At 44.4% G+C, this 16,844-nt stretch overlaps 1 protein-coding gene across 1 annotated transcript in view; it reads left to right on the top strand.

Moving 5' to 3' along the window:
- lrriq1 (leucine-rich repeats and IQ motif containing 1) overlaps positions 1-16,844 on the top strand; it is a 226,967-nt gene that overhangs the window by 86,914 nt on the left and 123,209 nt on the right. The window contains exon 13 of the mRNA XM_078568561.1: positions 9,297-9,370. Within this exon, the coding sequence (XP_078424687.1) occupies positions 9,297-9,370 (74 nt within the window). The remainder of the gene's footprint in view (positions 1-9,296; positions 9,371-16,844) is intronic.

Raw genomic sequence — 16,844 nt, 5'->3', positions numbered from 1 at the left:
GGTTCTTAAATGCTCACTGAAATGCCTAGCAAACCACCTAGTTCAAGGGCAATTAGGGATGGGCAATAAATGCCACATCACATGAATGAATAAAAAAAACTTGTCAGCCCAAAAGACCTTAAAGAAAGGGTCTTTCTTTAGGCTAACATGAACTGTTTTATTACTGGGGGAGTTGTGATTAGAGCTTAACACTGTACAATAACCACAAACAAGCATACTCATACTCTGACCTTATGGCCCTGCAATGGTAACTTGGGGCTGTCATGATTGCCTGTGATATATTGTTGGAACCTAAGGGACCTGAGGTGGCTTGTTTCAGGGTGGCTGTTGCCTGAAAGGGATCAGTTCTGGCAGCTTGACACTTGAATGGCTATGGTTGCTTAGCTCACTTTTGAAGCTCTCTGATGTGAAGGCATTGGAGAGGTCAAGAAGGAAGCATTTTCATTATCAACCTTCTAAGCAACAGTGACATCCGTTGTGAAAGCTAATGGAAGAATCCCCATAAAATTTCTACCTTGAGGAAAAGCTGGAATACAAAGGAGAATTAAAGTAATTCCAGAAGTTGTGGCATTCCTTTGAGTTTGTCCCAGGAAAAGGGAATGAACCTTAAAGATTTCATAAGGTAAGGGAACTCCTGGGTGTGTGGAGGGATGGGGAGTCGGGAGTGAAAACTGAGTTCACAATATACATAGCTGTAAACTATTGTGTTGAGTTAATAGTGCTTACTATGTTTAATTCTTTTTGGTATTCAATAAGGTTTTTTGTTTAAAAACATGAAACCTTGTGGCATAATTTTGTCGGTTATTTGCTGGATGTTCAAATTTCTTCTTCAAATGTTAACGGTTCCTAACAGGTTATAACACATTCCTTGAAGCCCACAGGTGCTAGGTATCATTTCTGAAATACTAATAGTTAATGTCCTCACAAATTGAATAGTCCAGATCAACTCTTCGAAGCCCTATGAAAGTGTCCAATTCAAAGTATTTACAACAGTACTGCTAATTGCCACTTCAGAATACACTTAGAAGCCCTTCTTGGCATCTTGAGGCTGCAGAAATCTCATGGGCTATCACAGTCTTCTGTGTGTTCAGGTCCTGAGAAATTTTGTTGCAGAGATGTGTAGTGGGTTTCTTCCATTTATCCATCCATCTATGTGGCTACCATCTCATTCATGCCTTCAGATCGATCCTCCTAAATTATTGTTCCTTTGAAGATTGGGTATCCGACATTTGGGTCCTTATGCTCCTCAAACGAGGGTGGTCATTTCTCCTTGTCTATCAGTGAAGGGCATTTTCCCTCTTTTCGACTCCAGTCCTTCATTGTCACTAATCCTCAGTGATTCACCCAGTGACACTCTCCTATCTATTTTGCTAATCCCTTTCAAAGGAGCGTTTCTGTGTTGATACTTGCATGGAAATGATGTTACATGGAATTGTTGACAACATGGCAGCAACTGTTGATCTGGAAGTTTCCAGGTAATCATCAGAAGATCAGACTTGGAGATTTGAGGGGTGGTGGGGAGTGGAGATGTGTTTCAGTGCAAGCAGCCCTCCAGTTTTTGTCCTTTTTTGAGTGCTGCTGTTAAGCTATTTTTTCTTTGAAGGAGAGAAGACCTCTTGCCACAACTAACAACTGTGTGAACATCATGAAGAATTCCCTCACGTGAAGTAGTGCTTCCATTATAATGAGAGTTGAAGGTAGTTTGCCCTTTTTAAATGAAAAGTAGAGAAGGTGCTGGGGGGCCATTTGTGCAGGTGTTTTGTAGAAATGAGTTTTCCTCACATCCAGGTGCTTCAAGATATAAACCAAGATATTGGAGCTTTTGCAATTATTCCTGCTAGTGAAAACCAGCACAACAGTTTCAACCTGTATTCACAGAGGAGCTCTTCTCAAACTCCCATTTGGGAAGATGTCCTTCCTCATTTAATTTCATAGAGGTATTGCTCCTTTCTGCTTCCCATGCACAAAAGTGCCCACATCTTCACTCACTGATGTGCTCCTCACTCTTGCTCTCTCTACAATTTGACATTGTTACTTTGTCCCCAGAAAGGAATTTCCTTATCTGGCAAAGGCTGTCATAAGATCAGAGGCTCCTATCTGCAGAAGGGAGTTGTGTGCCTCCTCCTAAAACCAGATAAAAACTGATGTGCATCAATGAGCCGAGTGGGACCTTGAACCACTGATTTAGAACAGATTAGAATTGTATTGACAAAAAATATATTCCGGTAGATTTGCTCTGCTTCTGTCTGGGCCAATTGTCTCAACATTGTATCAGTGTGACATTCATATTCTACTTCTAAGTCATTTTCACTTTGACAGCATTACAAATAATGTAAACATGAAACCCTTAATAATGATGTTAGTGAAAATATATGTGGAACACTCCGCCAAATAATAATTGCTAGTTTTAAGTACAGTAGTCAAACACCATCGGTTGTGCTAGCAAATAGTTTAGAGATTGGATTCTGCAATGCATCATTTTGTACTGTATTCATATGACTCATTCTAGTCATCATGACCTTCATCTGAAAAATGCCCTGCAACTTCCTGGTGTTAAAATGAGTAATTTCCTGCTTGCAGTTATCATTGAACAGTGATCAAGTGGCACAGCATGTGACTTGCTTACATCGTGATGTTGAGGTGAATTGCAATTAGAAATTGCTCATCACTTGCTGAAGACTGATTTTCCCAGCCAATCAAAATTAACTTTTCACCTGCCAAGAACCTTTCTGGTACTACATTAAAAGCTGTTGCTAAAATAGATTTCATGAGTGGCACAGATGGATAGTTGTGGTAGTTAAAGGGAAGACCTGGTCAAGTCTTAAGGGATCAAATACAGCATGCAAATTGGTAAGAATGCAGTAGTGAAGGATCAGACACCAAGAAAGAAATATATAGGGATTAATTAGAAGTTGCTAAGTTGCTATCTACTTTATCCAAAGCTAAAGAAAATAACTTTACCAAGCTAGCAGTGGAATATTTTTGGCCTAATATTTATAATCTGGTCAGGAGTTCTGATAGAAGAAGGTCCTTTGTATGCTAGGGACAGGCTATTATATAATCATAAAAGAAACTACTTTAAAATACGTCTATAATGTTTACTCTGAAGCCCTTACTTCAGACTTTAAAAACACTTCTTGCTCCAACATTATTGAATGTTTCAGGCCTTGAGTGAAAACAGCTGGCTCAGTTGGTTCCCTGGGGCACTTCTTTGCACCTTAACATTTATGTATATATTCATTATTTCTTTTTTGTCATTTATGATTATCCAATATCAAAACAGGAAACATTCTCTTGAGTATATGACAATGATGATTCTTTACACCACATCACAGCATCATAGAGAATACAAAAAATCTGCATTTTTATTTATAAATAGTTACATTGCTGTTTCGCTAATGGAAGTGTTTAATTCTGCGATATCTGTCAGTATGCTATTGCATCTAGTTAGTGGGGGAGCAAATATTTAACAAAATATATGTGCCTATGACCATTAGTCAGATCATAATCTCGGTAGTCCATTTCTGCTGCAGTTACATCAGGTAGTTTCTGAAAATGGTTTCATTTTGCAGTTACTTTCAATTAAAAGTTACAAATTTAAACTGATGGAATATGGCAATCCAAGTTATTTGCTGGTTAAAACTTCATGAAAAACTGTAGCAAAGCTAGCTGACTACAAACAATGTTAATGATGATTTTGAGGGGATCTTTACAAAATCCCATCCCAGGAAATGTTTAATAAGTAAGTGTGGAAATTAACAGTTCTTTTACAATTTTACACTGTTGTAGGTCTTAAGTTGAGAATTTTGTGGCTGGCTGTGAAAAAATATATACATTTATTTTAGAGAAATTAAACATAATTAAAATATACTCTGTTCCCAGACAAATGAAAGATCTTATTTAAAGATCTTATTTTTCCAATTTTTGATCAGTAAGTTGGCACATTCACTTGGTTCTGTATATTATATTGGCAGACAGGAACCATATCAAGTATCAAAAGGAATGGAATCCTAACCAATTCCAATCTTTACAACCTTGCAAACTGGCTTTGCGATAGAAAAGTTTGTGTCATTGGAAATAGTGTATTCTTATTTTAAACATTGTGATTATTTTAAGCTGTGTTTCTGCTTTAAAAGTTTGCTTGGTATTTTGTTATTTTAAAATTTGTGATTTGTCTGACACTGTCACAGGTGTTCAATGTCATTCTCCCTGTGTCAGTTATAGTACCTTTATACATCAAAAGAATCTCCCCACTCTCCAACCCACCCCCAGACCATGTGGAGCTTAATAATTTGAGAAAGCTTTCCATTCTTAAAGGTGGATGATGAAAAGAAAGTGAGAACCATGTTTTAATTAATAGGCTTCAAATACATGCATTTATACCATTTTTTAAAAGGCTACCATATACTCCTTTGTTTTATCTTTCATGAACTGTAAATGACTGGAGTCAAGATCCCTCCCTAACAGCACGGTGGGTGTACCTACACCACACGGACTGCAGCAGTTCAAGAAGGCAGCTCACCACCACTTTCTCAAGGGCAATTAGAGATGGGCAATAAATGCTGGCCTAGCCAGCGACAGCCTCATCTCATGAATGAATAATAAAAAAAACCTATAAGCCTATCCGCTTACTCTGCCATCTGTGCTTGTGTGTGTGTGTGTGTAGGCCCAGTTGAATGCGTGTGACCATATGAATGGCGGTTGTGTTTTATCTAGCCTTTTAGCTCAGGAAATAGTTTCAATAAACTTATCTTGTTCTTTGTTTAACCTAAGAAAACCTGTCTGAATGATTTTTACAACCTCAAAGCGTAAATAGTGGGACTCTTACAGAATCAGCGAAGCACACCCTCTCTAAATTCTATAAAAGACCCTGTAATGGTCAAATGTAGAGTGGGGCAATATGGGAGTCATTTCACCCCTCCTCATGTGGTCGTAACAGAGCTAGGTCAAAATTCCCTGTGGAGTTGACTTGCCTAAATTGAAACGTAAAACCAACCTAAAACAAATGCAAAAGAAGTGTCACCAGTTTTCCCATTTGTGTTTGCATTTTACAGGCTATTTTTAAAATGATAGTTTCACTGCAGAAAATAAAGACTTACTGTACATGTTTATATTGCCATGGACTCTATTTGTCAAATCAGGAAATTTGCATGTGCAGAGTAGAGTAGAGAATTCGGATGCTACATAGCAGCACTATTCTATCATCTAGTGGTCTGGCAGGAGCCAACAAAACTTGTACAGTGAGGAGAAAGAAGGGTGATTCTTAGTTAAACCAGAGTTTGAACTCTCAATTTTCCTATTGAGAGCTTTGATTGTACCATCAGGCCTACTGGAAAGAAGCCAACCTTTATTTTTAGGTTCTCATTTCTAAATGCAACTGAAAAAGGAATGGCTCCATTGTTATGTCAATTAAGAAATATTAATTTGCACACCTTCACCATGTTGTCAATTTGGTCAGCAGTAAACACTAGAGTCAAAGGGCTGGACTTTATGCTACCCCGCTGGCGGGCCTGAAGACAGGGGCCTTATAAAATGCAGTGCAGGGTCTGCCTGATGCCTTCCTGCCCACCCACGACCTGTCTCCAACTTTACGGAAGCAGTGGAAGTACGATTGGCCCACCCTCGCTTGGGTCTCTTGAAGCTCTTAAGCGGCCAATTGATGGTTACTTAAGTGCTTCATCCTGCCCCCGCTGCTCTTTTACCCACAGCTTCAGTCTCCAGTGAGATCTTTCCAATTAGTTGATTTGTGCTTTAAATTGACACGTAAATGTAACTCAGAGAAAATGTTCATCATGATAAATTACTCTTCCATGCCTCCGTCACTTTATTCAGTCCTTTGTTTTAGAAAGAAATGAAAATCCTGCATTTATATCATGCCTTTCATGAGCTCAGGACATGCCAAAGCACTTAATAGCCAATTAAATATCTTGAAGGGTAATTGCTGTTGTAAATTAGGAAATGTGGCACCTAATTTGGCCACAGCAAGCTCCCACAAAAAACAATGTGATAATGACCAGATAATCTGTTTTTTTTTTAGTGATGTTGATTGAAGAATGAATATTGGACAGGACACCAGGAATATTTCTTCACTGTTTTTCAAAATAGTATCATGGGACCTTTTATGTTGAGTTATCAGTTTAGTGTCTCGTCCGAAAGGTGGCATCTTTAACTGTATAGTACTCCATTGGTATTGCACTGGAGTATCAGCTTTGATTTTTGTGCCCGAGTCGCTGAAGTGGGACTTGAATCCACAACTTTCTGATTCTGGTGATAGTGCTACCAACTGAGTCATCTTGCTGGATGCACACTGATCTTACGATATGCTCAGTTTGCCAAGTGTGGTGCCTGGAGTCATTATAGATTTGAAATTATTTTGGCAGCTGCACCTTGTTATTCTCTCGTTGAGCAGCCAATGATTTGAATCAGGCTTGCAAAACTTTTGCATCCAACAACTGTAAGATTAGAAGAACAGGCTTATACACAGCTACTCTGAATATTTCTGCTGTACTTATTTCAATATCCTTAAATTAAAACTTGAATATTGCTGAAAAAGGAGACAGGGCAAAGCTTTTCGTCTTGCAGTCATCCCGACACTTTTCAAGAATATCAATATAAGGCGCAGACAATAATTTATACTATATGAGAAGAGAATGCTGATTGGTTGGCAAGTGTACTCTGATTGGTAGCGGAGTTGCCATGGAAAATGCACCAATTGATGGTGACTGACAGTTACTGCCAAACATTGTTTGAAATTTAAACCAGACAGCTTAACCCTAATTGGTCATGGCATTGCGCTGAGGAATGAGTTAGCGAATGGCTGTCACTTAATTTGTTTAGCTGAAACAGATGCAATATGTGTACATGTTCTTTCTGTCTGCAAAGAATGGGGCCCTGTGTATTAATGCACGTAGCTTCCAGTACACGGAAATGTGCCAAACTGTGAGCCCGACTGACTATCTTAAATTGGTTGTCAGCATAATTCTTAGCACACTGAGGATTATTTATCAGATGTTGTCCAATCACAGGATCACATCTAATATTGGACACTGTGTTTCAAATTTTGCAAGCACGAATTTGTTTGGTATGGTCTGTACCTAGCCCGTTGCGAACACCAGCTGGGACAGACTGTTTGATACGATCTGCCAATCTTTGGGACGTACAGCCTACATACCCAGAATCTCGCTGGCACTGAAATTCATATACCACATCACTCATTTGTGTGATAGGCAGAACGTCTTTTTGATTTAACGGCAGCATCCTGGTAGTGACAAATACCACCCGTGTTGCTACTGCGTAGTAGCAGCATGAAACAGAGATACCTTGCCCTTCCAGGGTAATCTGAGGTAAACTGGGCACTTTTCATGGTCGAAAGTGACGACCTTAGGCCCTTCATGCAAACTGCCTGGTTTAAATTTCAAACAATGCTTGGCAGTTAACTGTCAATTACCATCAATTGATTTATTCTCCATGGCAACACTTCTACCAATCAGAGTTTGCTTGCCAACCAATCAGCACTCTTCTTATACAGTATAAATTGTTATTTTCCCCTAATATTGGTATTCTTGTGGTGTCCTGATGAGTGTAAGACAAAAAGCGTTGTCATGTCTCTTTCTTCAGCAATACTCAAGTTCTGTACTGCCAAATGACTATTTACATTTAAACTTCTTAATCAAATTTAGCATAATGATTTCTTGATGCCTGTCAAATGTCTGACCACCTCATTGTATACTGGTTACTAGCCTGTATTTTATCTGTAAACATCTCGACATCCACACACCCTTGCCAAGGCACACTGTTTTGCCTTAAAAATCATTGAACACAAATTGTTCTGCGTGCGAAGTATAGCAAAATCATCAACACTTTCTTCATAAATATATTTTAGGCTTTTCTATGCCGAGCAACTGTGGACATCTTCTCCTAGTCAGTCCAGTGTTTGTTCACAGTCTTACAGTCAATTATTGCCAGTTAGTAAACATTATCCTATACCTGCAATTGAAGACCGGAGGAAGTTACTAACAGAGCCTTTAGTTTTTAAATTAAATACTTTTAAATTAAATGGTATGACAAATTTGAGGTTTCATAAGATGGTTATGTTTTAAATGTCTCTTTAATTAAAGGTAACATGCAGTAATGAAAAGTTGCATGTGACCTACTACTGGTTCTGCCTGACGATAAGCTTGTGTGGCTTGATTATCATGGGCTCACAAGACCCATTAACACCTGAAAACAAAAGACAAAGCAATTGGCTTGGTCAGGGGTAGATTTACAGACTCTCAGGCAGTCGGATTAAAAAACCCTGGACACAGAGAGAGTGAGTTCTGGACAGAGACAGAGAGATAGGGAGAGCAGCTGCTGTGATCAGCAAAGGGAAAAAAGATGTTTCTCTGAGCTCCAAGGTAGAATTCTGGAAGAACTTGTGGAAGGTTGAAGAGAAGGAATCTGCAGAGATTTAATGACACTGGAAGATTTGCCCATGTGAGGCTCGGAAAAAGAATCACTGGAGTGAGCTTTGCTGCTATAAATTGGTTCAGGGATTCTCAGAAGACTGAGGGAAACAACTTTTGACTTAAGACTCAGTGAAACGGGGAGAAATAAGCCCATTGGAAGCTGTGAGTAACTTTGGACTGCTTCCTGTAAAGAGTATAATTCTGTAGAGAGTGTGGCGTAATATATAAACGTGGTGTGGGGGCATCGGTGGTGTTAAGAAACTAATAAGAAATACCTTTTCTGTAGTTTAGAGTATTAGTTACCGACTAAGTAATGTTTAGTCAATATTTATTTTGGTTTGTTAATTACTATAAAGGTCTTAAAACTTGAAATCTTGGGAGATTTCTTTAAGTCGGTCACTTTGAATTCAAATCTCTTTTTGAAAGTTATTGGTCCCCACAGGGATCGTAAAAATGGCTACGACTTTTTTTTTTAGCTGGACACCTTCTGTTTCATATGATATGATTTCTTGTCAATGTATCATCAAACAAGGCAAGAAACTTTAGCTGCTTTGTTTTTGTGAACTCTCCCAAAAGTCAAAGCCAGATTATCACAAAATAAACTGCACTATTGTATTGTAAGTAGATGCATAGTGTGCAAAATTTTGTCTTTTGTCTAATTACTGCACAATTACACACATGTATAGATGGTTAAAAATTCAAAAGCTGACTTGCAGAAGGTGCAGTGAATTTAGTAGGGTTTATTATCATGAATGGAAGTGCCTTAGAATTACATAATTCATAGTCATTAATACGTGATTGAACTCATGTATGTGTAAAATCATTTTCCTGTGCTACTTTACTTTTTAGCCTGACGCACCTTACAGCCTTGTCTAACTTCCTGCTATTGGAGAGGCTTAATGTTAGCAATAATCGCTTATCAGGTGAGTTAACATCTTGCTTGTTTTCTCTATTATTTTTCTTTTCATCGTTTTTACCTAACTATTTACTTGCTTTAAAGGTTTTCTGTCAGGGCATGCACCTCCATTGGTCAGGAGGACAGCTTGAGCTGCCTTTGAACATCACTCATTGAGCCAGTGTGAAACATTTTAGAGTATTCAAGATCAAATGTCAGTTTAAGAATTGAACTTGGAGTCCTTTTTAAATTAGAAATTAATAATCTACAACTAAGAATATTTTTGTATGTTTGTGTTTTGCTTTAGCTAAAAACTTTTATTCATAAACTGGTATGTAGCACAAAGAGGTGCGTATGTATTATCTATTGCATAACTTGAGGATTCTTTATTTTGTTGTTTTTGCTAAAATGTGCTTTTTTGTTGTAATTAAAAAATATGGCCCCCTTAGAACAGTATAATTAGTTACTAAATATGCTCAAGATTCTTTGTTTCCAAAATGGTGTCCACAGCACAAGTGTGCACTTCTGGTGTAAATCATGCCGGGCACCATTTTGGTAGGAATGTTGGTGCACATGCAGGGAGTATTTGCAATGTAGGCAGATCATGCTCCAAATACTCACTGTTAAAGATGCACATCTGAACACACATTTAGCAGCAGAAAGAACTGTCAGCCAGCTCTATTTAAAGGGATCATCTACAGGTTTTAGCTTAGTTGCTGATTGATTTTTACTGGCTGTTGCTGCAATTGTAGAAGCTTTTGGTAGTTTCTAGAATTCTTTAAAGTTGTTAACGTCTACAGGGAGGGGTGTGACATGTGCTGAAGGACTTTGGCCTGACTTCAAGGATTCTGCACAAACTGCTTTCTTCCAAACATGCAGTAGCATGCATTCAACTTGGGTTAAGGCATGACAGGGAGTATAAGCTGGGTGACAGTAGAAGCTGCTGGAAGAGGGATGAGGGAAGAAGAATCCTCAGCAGGAGACCATATATACCCAGGATATTCAGGGACCAATTCTCCTACCTGAATCTCAGTGAGGAAAAGGCTGTCAGATGTCTGTGCTTCACTATGGACGTCCTCACTGAAATGTGCCCCTTGCTGCAGCCACAACTGCAACCTCAAAGAAGGGCGAGTATAGCATTACCAGTGCTTGTGAAGGTGACCATGGTCATGAATGTTTCTTTGTTGAGTTCCTCCCTGGAGCAGGTGATAATTACAACATCTCCTGGTTTACTGTTCCCAGAGGCTAATGAGGCTCTGTACTTCAAGAGAACTGAATACTTTTCCTTCCCTCTTGCCAGAGAGATGGAAGTGGAGCAAGCACACAGCTTTTGCAGATCTTGGGCTTCCCCATGATGCGGGGTGCCAGTGACTGCACGCAAGTCACTTTGTGGGCTCTGTATGTCAACTCTGTCCTATAGCAGTACCAAAAGGGATTCTATTCCTCCTGATGCACAATCATACAGTATCATGCAGTCTCTGCCTGGTAGTAGTCATGATGCCTTCATTCTGCGACAGTCCACATTTCATCTGCATTTGAATTTCCATGACAAGTGAGAAGGTGGCTACTGGATGACAAAGTCCAAACGCTGTCAACATGGTTCTTGATTGTGGTGTGCAACCCATACACACATGGGCAGCCTGCATACAATGAAAGAAATGTTGGAGCAGACCATTAGGGTGCTGAAGCAATTTTTCTGCTGCCTGGACTGCTTTACTTAGCAGAGCAGGTGTCAAGATTCATGGTAGTCTGCTGCATAATCTCATCATCATGAGGGGCACACCTTTCCACCAGCTGTAGGATGACTAGTGGGGTACTGTCCATGTTTGCCTCAAATAAAACTGCCAGTAAATGCAACCCCAATACTCAACTCGGCAATCATCTGACACTTTACTTACTCTCTGTTACTGACCATCATACCATCCCCTTGACCACAATGCCAAAGAAAAGCCAACAAATTTATAAACCAAACCACGCCATTTTGCATACAAATATCTGCTAATCACTGCATTCCCTTAATGCCTGTCTTCTGCCTGCTTTTGCCTTCCCTAATACTTGTGCACAGGACTACCCCAGTAGTTGTAGCATGGCTGGTTGAAGGCTTCTGGCTTTCAGTGGGGGAGGCTGCAGATGGTCTTGCAGGACAATGCAGAGTAGCACTTTCTCAGAAGGTCTAGCTTCAGACTGCACCACTGGGCAGCTGTAGTCTAGACTGGCTGGCTGACGGACAGCAGCAACAACACTAGTGACCTGGCAGGTGTGAGAAAACAAAAGCCATCATCCTCAGAGAAGGTAGCAGGTTTGTGCTCCACTGCCACCACCTTCAGCAATCTGAGTAATCCATTGGAGGATAGCTTGATGGATTGCTGTGATGCCGTACACGTCCCCTTGGAACACTGTTGCTGCCATGATGGCAGCAGTCTGAGCTTGCATGGCAGAAAGCTGAGCTTACATTTCGACCTTCTTTAATAACAAGCTGACTTTACATTACAGAAGCCTGAGCTTCCACTGCAGCACCCAGACATTGGGTGGTTTCAGCAATGGAAACTGACTTCAGCCACCAGCCCCTATATTGCAGTGGGATTTGCAAATGTTCTTACGGAGTTGGCCCCTACTTCTGCTCTGGAAAGAATGGCCTCGAAGCTCTGTGCAAAGCCCTGTGCCAAGTTGGTGTCAGACTCCCCTATGTTCCTTGACTTTGCACATAGCTTTTTGACAGTCCGCAGGTTTCTGGAAGCCTTCCCATAGCCTGGGAATGGGAGCTGAACTCTCCACTGGAGGCACCTCCTCTGAGGAGGAAAGGGAGGGCTAGAACGGGGAGGAGGCCAGAAGAGCATGTTCAGCCTCCAGGGGAGCCACCTTTGGGCGGACAGGCGCAGGCACAAGGGGCGCAGGGCCAAGAGGTAGACCAAGGAGAAGGGGCCACAGAAGACGCCACTACCCGTGCTAGGGTATGCAGGTGGCGAAGCAGCTGCCTCAATATGTCTGAGGTGCAGTGCCAAAGGAGGCTCTGTCCCTCAAGGGAGACAGTCAACTCTATCTATCAGATGATTGGGCCTGAGATCTCCGCTAACTGTGTGGGTGGTTGCCCCATGCCAGTGGCCTTAAAGGTCACCGCTGCCCTTGACTTGTGTGCCTCTGGCTCCTTCCAGGGGTCGGTGGATGATCTTTGCAGTGTCTTCCAATCAGCTGTCCACACTTGTGTCAAGCAGGTTACAGACGCTCTGTTCAGGTGTGCATTGACCTTCATCCACTTCCGTTGGGACCAGGCAAGCCAGACACAGCGAGCCAGAGGCTTCGCGGCCATTGCTGGCTTCCTCTGCCTCCAGGGTGCAATAGACTGTACACATGTGGCCATCAAGGCGCCAGCAGGTGAGCTCGATGCCTTCGTCAACAGGAAGGGCTTCCACTTCATGAACCTGCAGATAGTGTGTGACCACAGGATGCTGATTCTACAAGTCTGTGCAAGATACCCAGGCAGCTCCCATGACGCCTACATCCTCAGGTGCTCCCAGGTGCTGGGGCTCTTCAGTGCTCCAGCCCGGTTTGAAGATGGCTGCTGGGTGACAAGGGCTATCCCCTCAGAAGGTGACTCATGACGCCTCTCCGCCATCCAAGAACAGAAGCTGAGCAGCGGTACAATAGGAGCCACACCTCCACAAGGGCTGTGGTGGAGAGAACCATCGGTCTTCTCAAGATGCACTTTGGATGCCTGGACATCTCGGTGGGGGCGCACTCTGGTACCCCCCAGATTGTGTGTCGGTGATAGTGGTTGCATGCTGCGCTCTCCACAATCTTGTGCTGGAAAGAGGGGACACAGTGGGCGATAAAGACGTCAACGCAGTTGCTGCGGCTACACACGATGAGTCCAGCAGTGAGTCCGAGGATGAGCACGCACAGGGAAATGCTGAGGCGGGAGACGCTGCCCTGGGCACACTACAGGGAGGCAGGGACACCCGGGAGGCTTTAATCCAATGAACCTTCAGCTAGCAGACCACACACAGATGGACCTCCAGGACAAGCCTGGGCTATAAGCTCCATACTCGATACCTAAGTGCCAAATCTTCCAGGTTAGGAACAGTAGCTAAGGGCCTTGTTAATAAAGCTGAACGTCCCACAAAGCACTCCTAATATTTTTGGAAACCAAACACATGCAGAAGAAAAGAGGCACCCTCAGCCATGGTCACATGTCTGAATTTAATATCACAGGTAAAGGAACTTAATGAAACAAAATGACAAGGGTGTTCCAATTCAAAGCAAATCATAAAGACCTCATCTCGGGCCAACACAAAAGCACCAGTGATAAACCCGTGGTGTGCTTAAAGTGCCTTATGTTTATGTTTCCGGATGCTGCGTCTTGGTGCTGCCCCATCGCTGGGAGTGGCATCTGAGACAGCCTGCTGACTCTACTGTCCTGTTTAGCCATGATGACCATGGCGGTCGTCCTCTGGCCCATGGAGCCGGTTCTGGTCTCGCCTGGGAGGGATCTGCCAGTTCTATAGCTGGCATCTCCCCAGTCGTCGCAGCCTCCCTGGAAGCTACGGTCACTGGGAGAGGGGCGGAGAAGCTGCCACCCTCATCTGGAGCGCCCTGAGAGGTACCCGCGGAGACGACAGGCAGCTGCTGTGCCAACGTGAGGTCACTGTGGACCTCCCTGCTCACCATGGATGGATGGGCACCGAGCTGGGAAACTTGGTGCCCACACCATCTCCCACAATGGCACTGACCAGCTGAGGTCAATGCTGTTGTGTGGGCTTGCTGGTAAGGGCGCATCCCCAGGAAGCCCTGATGTGTCTCTTGGAGTAGGCTCTCCACGAGAGTCGCCACTCTCCATGGAGGACACATGATGTTTGGACATGTGACTCAGCTTCGACGATTGTCCACATGGACACCTCCGCCATGGAGACCAAGCCAAGCGTAGCCTCATGTATCTCCCCCAGATGCTCCCACACACCCGGCCGCATTTCATGCCCCTGCTGCGTTGCGGACGACTCCAGAGGCACATCATCAGACACTGACTGAGCATGTACCTGATCCCCTGCAGTCCTCTGACTGCAGGCGCCATGGGCACTCTCTGTCTCTGCCAGCTCCTCCAGTGACTGTAAAGTGCCTCACCGTTGTGCCCTGGGACACTAGCCGATGTTCTAACTCCCACCGAGGTGCTAGTATCTGCGCTGGTGCCTGCCTGGCAGAGATGGTGTGACGCTGGTGAGACTTCAGGGCCGTCAGGTGTGAGAGGGGGCCTCTGCTGCTCCTCCTCCCTGTCCTGCTCCGATGATGCTGAAAGGAAGAACAAGGACATTGGATCAGTTAATGTGGAGACAATGACACAGTGCATCCCTGTCCCCCGGATCATTATGCGCTCATCCTTCCATAAGCAATGGTCAAGCCATGTTGCAAAATTAAATCACTTAATATTCAGCATTGCTATGGCTGTTGGGAGAACAATGCTGACTTCACTGCTGGGCATACATACCTGGTTGTGGCACCCCAGCCTCACTGACGCCAGTGGACCTGGGTGCATGGCACCTCTCCAAATCCAGGGATTCTTGGCTAACTGCACCTGGCCACTGTCAGTCCTCACACACTCTGAAGCATTATGAGCATTCTTCTCCTGAAAATTAGAAAAGAGCATTGATTTGTGCAAATTGCACATGGACTCTCTTCAAGCACAGCCCACCCCAACCAGAGTGGGACATATCAGGGCTCCAGTGCCTCCTCATCCCACTGTCGAACAATCACACAAAGGTGCTAGGCCTGTTTCTCCCCACCCTCCCCCCACCCCCCAACCCCCTCCTTGGCCACATGCTGCCTACAGCACATTAGGCACCACATGGTATATCCTTCCATAGCAAGGAGGCACAAGCACGTGGAGCGCAGATGGCAGCAGATGGTTCGTTGCCACACCACCTTGAAACTCCCTTCCCAGCATGTCATCACCCTGACTTGGACATGCCCTGTAGTTCCAGCACTGCGCCTAGATGCAGCTCCTCCAGGCTGCCCCCAAAACAGTCATGTGGGTCCAGTGAACCGCATACTGTGGGTGCGGAACCCATCTCTTCACCAACCTCTCGGGCTGACCTCGGCATGGGCAATGATTCAATGTAGTCACTACACTCAGACTTGGGGGGTTGGGGAGGGCAGCAGAGGCGGAAAGCCGATCTGCTGGGTTAAGTGACCAATGCCAACTTTGTCCTCACCCTTCCAGAGCACAACAAGTCATTCAAGCGCTTGCGACACTGGATCCAGGTGCGCCGCACCATGTCGCGGCAGCTCACTACCTCCGCCACCTCATCCCAGGCACATTTTGTCATGTGGGGTGGGGGGGTTGGGGGGGGGGCGGGGGCTGGGGGGGGCTGGGGTGGGGGGGTTGGGGGGGGGGCGGGGGCTGGGGGGGGCTGGGGTGGGGGGGTTGGGGGGGGGGGGGCGGGGGCTGGGGGGTGCTGGGGGGGGGGGGGGGGGGGGCGGGGGCTGGGGGGTGCTGGGGGGGGGGGGGGGCTCCTGCTCCCGTCCTGGGGAACCATCACCTCTCGCCGTGCTGCCACCTCCTCAAGGAGGGCAGCAAGGCAGTCATCAGAAGAACGATGGGCGCACTGGCCCCCTGCCCTACCCTTTGGCCTTGCTTGCCCCGAACAGCTACCCTCCGGCCTGGCCTGCCCCGATGGCCGACCCTCCAGACTTGTGTAACCTCCATTGCCCCTCTGCAGAGCCCTTCGCCCAGCCATTGTGAGCAGCCTTTTGAAGGTTGCTAGGCCTTCCTTTATAAAGGCTGCCGGGTCGCCATTGGACTCGGTGGGCTGAGTGCGCCCGCCGCTGCCCGCCCATTCCTGCTATGCACAGGAGCCATGGAAGTTCGCTGGGCAGGCCTTAATTGGGTTGTCCGCGTAAAATGACGGCACGGACTCGATCAGGAGCGGCGATTGGGCCCGTGCTCACTCCTGCCCCGTCCCCCCGCCATCCAGAAAATTCTGCCCGTTGTCTTACCAGGCGTTTTGAACTCCACCTCTTCTAATAATAAAGCCCCTTTCATAGTACCAATTTTATTAGTAATATAAACATATTGCTTGGTGTCTCCTAGCTAGGTGCAAGATTTCACCCCCAGCCTTTGAATGGTTTATTCAACAAAATGCAAATATACCCAACTTCCTTACTATTTAACATCCCAAAACTACTATACATCAAAGCACCCAGACTAACTGGCTTTAATCCAGTTAAGACTCACACCCACAGGCACAGACCCTACTACAAGTCCAATTTAAAATAATTTCCAATAGCCTTATATACATTAATATCTTCATGACACTCATCCATTGGGGCAAGAACATATGGCCATACTTGTACCCTACCTGTTGGGTGATGTTGCCTCTGCTTATCTCCCTGTCCTGCAAAAGAGAGGAAAGTGGTGCAATGTGTTTGAGTGATGTGGCTGTCATGGTTGAATAGCTGGCAGTATTTGCAAGCTGTGAGGTGTGGATGTGAGTCTTGCAGCAGTACTACATGCA

This window comes from Cetorhinus maximus, chromosome 22, assembly GCF_964194155.1.
Source record: "Cetorhinus maximus chromosome 22, sCetMax3.hap1.1, whole genome shotgun sequence".
NCBI lineage: Eukaryota > Metazoa > Chordata > Chondrichthyes > Lamniformes > Cetorhinidae > Cetorhinus > Cetorhinus maximus.
This window is presented reverse-complemented; position numbering and strand designations above follow the sequence as displayed.